Source organism: Quercus lobata, chromosome 4, assembly GCF_001633185.2.
Source record: "Quercus lobata isolate SW786 chromosome 4, ValleyOak3.0 Primary Assembly, whole genome shotgun sequence".
Taxonomy (NCBI): Eukaryota; Viridiplantae; Streptophyta; class Magnoliopsida; order Fagales; family Fagaceae; genus Quercus; species Quercus lobata.
This window is the reverse complement of record NC_044907.1, coordinates 16,439,274-16,443,360: the sequence shown is the minus strand read 5'-3', so window position 1 is coordinate 16,443,360 and position 4,087 is coordinate 16,439,274. Positions and strand designations below refer to the sequence as shown.

Genomic DNA, 4,087 nt, shown 5'->3' with positions numbered 1-4,087 from the left:
CGCCTGTGGAACATTTCAAAGAAGATGAATTATTTCCCTTGAATTTTGACCGATCCTATAAAATGACAAAGTACCAAAAGAATCGCAGTGGTCAATAGGAAATTAAATAGGAAGTTTGTACTTACAAGGTGAAAAAATTAATTTAAAACAGCTAAATCAAAGTCTCATTAGACATGGCCAAAAATAGGGTGATCCTTACTATAGAAGTTTGTTTGTGTATATATATTGATAAGTAGCATTTGAAACAGTTCAAAGAGGATGAATAAATGCATGTTTAAGGATGAATAAATCTAGCTATTACATCTCTGTACACCACAAATCCACCACTTGATTCGAATATTAGCTAGTCACTCATGGCTCTACATTGTGGAAGCGAGAGGAGGTGGTCGAGGGTGGTAAAGATGACTTTCTACTTGTTCTTTCTCATACCAATGTCATCAGTTGGAAATAGAAACACTAACACCATATTCAATAAGAAACAAAAACTAGAGGTTCAGCAGCAATTGAAGCGCCTTAACAAGCCTGCTCTTAAATCCATCGAGGTTATTAATCACTTCATATAACATGTTTGTGTTCTATATTGTATTTTTTGCTTTAGTCTTAGAAGAGTCATTCACTTTTGTGGGTTGTGGTGTCTTTGTAAGTCCCATGTACAATAGCAGTGTAATTTTATTACTACAGTGAGAATTCAAACTAATATCTATGTACGTGTGTTGAGAAAATGTATTTGGTACAGAGCCCGGATGGAGATATAATTGACTGCGTAGATATAAACAAGCAACCAGCTTTTGATCATCCTCTATTAAAAAATCACACAATTCAGGTAACAAGTTTAATTAAGTAAATTTCATTTGGTATCACGAATAATTTGATACTTATTGTATGTATGGTATGGGCTGGGTTTGCATTGGTATCTATGCCGAATGCAATAGATGAGACCAAGTTCTTACCCAGAAGGGTTTTCATTCGATGAGAGCAACGATGTCTCTTCAAACTCTGAGCCCAAGTTGACTCAGCTATGGCACTTGAATGGAAGGTGCCCAGAAGGAACAATTCCCATAAGAAGAACTAAAGAAGAAGATTTATTAAGGGCAGGCTCTGCAGCAAATTATGGAAGGAAAAAACACCACTCCATCCCTAATGCTGATTCCGCTGGAATTACCCATGAGGTAATATCTAATTTTTAACCAATATTATTAATAGGTTTGAGCTCAACGGTATCTACTATAATGAAGGACCCAACTCAACATTCACAACCTTTATTTTTCTGGTTGAGTTTCTAGTATGCAGTGCTTGTTGAGGAAGGAGATAAGTACTATGGAATGATGGCAAATATGAACGTGTGGAATCCCAATACCGGGGACTCAAATGAGTTCAGCGTGTCTCAATTCTGGATGACAGCAGGCCAAAGTGCTGAAGATTATGATACCATTGAAGCCGGCATAATAGTATATATAATTTCATCATCATCTTTTCTTTTAGGCGCATGCTAAACAATTAATTACTAATAATTTTCCATTTTTAAAAAAAATTATTTTCTGTGGAAAAATAGGTCAACGCTAATCGATATGGCGATTACCAAACTAGACTCGTCACGTATTGGACTGTATGTGTTTTAATATTTGACTTCCCTGCCAGCAATAGCCATGTTTATATAAACTATTTCATTTTTGAAAAGCGTCTTTTTCCTTTTTTTTTTTTTAATTTTTAATTTTTATCATGGCTGTAGGATGATAACTATAGAACCACAGGTTGCTACAATCTGGATTGCCCTGGCTTTGTTCAAGTCGACAACCAGATTGCGACAGGTGCAACCGTCACCCCTTATTCCATCTATGGTGGTACCCAACGTACAGTCGAATTCTATGTTTATAAGGTAGTACAATATTTCAGTTTAATTACTTTATCAAATACTTTTACTCTTTGGATACACATAGTAAGATATGTTTGAAATTCTGGTTTTAGTTGTAACGGTGTATGTTGGAAATTCTTGTTTCTTCGTTTATGTATTCTTATATACAACTTTTTAAATTTTAATTTCAATTTTTTTTTTCTATAAAAAATTTATTTTTACCTAACTTATTTTTTAAAACAGTGAATTTAAAGGTCCATGTTGTTTTGCACAAAAAGATTTTTTTATATTTTTTTTTTCTCTTTCATTAGTCTTTACACCTTCATTTATCATTCAAAATATTACAAACTGATTTGCATGACATGTACAATGAAGTAGGACATTAATGGAAATGGAGACTGGTGGTTGAAAATTGCGCAAAGAAACTTCGGATATTGGCCATCTTCCATATTCTCGCTCCTGTCTAATAGCGCTTCATCGGTTCAATGGGGAGGAGAGGTGATAAACTTAAAGCTAGGTGACAAGCACACCACAACACAAATGGGCAGTGGCCATTTCCCTGAAGAAGGGCCTGGCAAGGCTAGTTTCTTCGATACACTCAATGTTATTGATGGTAAAACAATTCTCAGACGTCCTTGGAATAGTCGTACAGTGATAACGAATCCCAATTGCTATAATCTCATAAATTCTGGAGACTACTTTTATTATGGTGGTCCTGGTAGAAACCCCAATTGTCCATGATCATTTAGATTATTGTTTCAAAATAAGGAGAAAGAGGGGAACCATTTTCTTGTTTGCTTCATGTCACACCAAATGTACCTAAAAGCCGTATGTCATATGAAACTCTCTGATTCATTAATATAAAAAAAGGTTATTCTATGGAGTAGTAAAATTTTAGAGAACAATCTAATTTAATAAAGTTGAATTTGTTAAGAATATAAAGTGTGAGAAAGACTGAATAGTTTGTATATTGATGTGTGTAAAATAATGTACAATAGAGAGCCTTATATAGGCTAGATATGTGTGCAGTACAAGTAAAAGAAGTAAACTACAAGTACAATATACTGGGCTAAGCCCAATGGGTTAAACTAGTCTAAGCTATACACTAACATCCCCCCTCAAACTCGAGGTGGCAAGGAGAAAGCCAACTGGAGTTTGGATACAAGATCTCGAAGACGACCAGGCGGGTGAGTCTTGGTAAAGATATCAGCAGGCTGGTCAGCAGAGGAGATGGAGAATAACTGGAGATTTCCTTTCTTAAGATGCTGACGAGTGATGTGGCAGTCGATCTCAATATGCTTAGTGCGTTCATGGAAGACATCATTATGAGCAATGTAGATAGCACTACGATTGTCACAATAAAGAGGAGTGGCAGTGGGCTGTGGAGCATCCATGTCAGCCAAGAGCCAGCGAAGCCAAACAAGCTCACAAGTGGTGTCGGCAAGGGCACGATACTCAGCCTCAGTACTAGAACGGGAAACCACATCCTGCTTCTTGCTACCCCACGAGACCAGAGAAGTACCTAACAGGAAATAGAAACCTGTGATAGAGCATCGATCAGTCGGATCACCTGCCCAGTCAGCATCTGAATAAGCATGAAGCTCGAGAGAAGATCGAGAGGAGTAATGCAAACCATGATAAAGTGTGCCTTTGACATATCGGAGAATCCGAAGAACAGCAGCATAGTGGACAGAATGAGGTGCATCCATGAACTTACTAACCATACCCACGGCATGTGAAATATCTGGATGAGTAACAGTGAGATAGATCAAACTGCCAACCAACTGACGATAGCGAGTAGCATCGGCTATAGGTTCACCGTCCAAAGGTGTGAGCTTTGCATTGTATTCCAAAGGAGTGGAAACAGTCTTGTTATCAGTGACACCGGCTTTGGAGAGAAGATCAGAAGCATATTTAGCCTGGGAAAGATAGTATCCATCAGAGGATGAGGTAACCTCAAGCCCAAGAAAATAGCTGAGAGTGCCCAGATCTTTCATCTCAAAATGCTGACTAAGGAAGTTCTGAAGAGAGCGGATACCTGTAGAATCATCTCCAGTAATAATCATATCATCAACATAAAGGAGAATAAGAGTGATACCAGCAGAGGATCTTCGAACAAAGAGAGCAGTGTCATGAGGACTCGAAGTGAAACCCTGCTGAGCAACAACTGAGCTAAACTTTTCAAACCAAGCTCGAGGAGCCTGCTTGAGGCCATAAAGAGCACGGCGAAGGCGG

The 4,087-nt window shown here is 37.8% G+C and overlaps 1 protein-coding gene across 1 annotated transcript; it reads left to right on the top strand.

The window, feature by feature from the left end:
* The first annotated feature begins 401 nt into the window (after positions 1-401).
* LOC115984706 lies at positions 402-2,593 on the top strand. Its single transcript, XM_031107719.1, has 7 exons — positions 402-542; positions 737-823; positions 933-1,169; positions 1,284-1,448; positions 1,553-1,606; positions 1,730-1,876; positions 2,231-2,593. Exons 1-7 carry the CDS (start codon positions 402-404, stop codon positions 2,591-2,593), a joined length of 1,194 nt encoding a protein of 397 aa, XP_030963579.1.
* The last annotated feature ends 1,494 nt before the right edge of the window (positions 2,594-4,087 follow it).

What these genes read in the sequence shown, in the direction of transcription:
- LOC115984706 (XM_031107719.1), top strand. Translation starts at nt 402, where the DNA reads ATGACTTTCTACTTGTTCTTTCTCATACCAATGTCATCAGTTGGAAAT. An exon ending in CTGCTCTTAAATCCATCGAG is followed by an intron (nt 543 to 736) that starts GTTATTAATCAC and finishes TATTTGGTACAG; the next exon opens with AGCCCGGATGGAGATATAAT. An exon ending in TAAAAAATCACACAATTCAG is followed by an intron (nt 824 to 932) that starts GTAACAAGTTTA and finishes CGAATGCAATAG; the next exon opens with ATGAGACCAAGTTCTTACCC.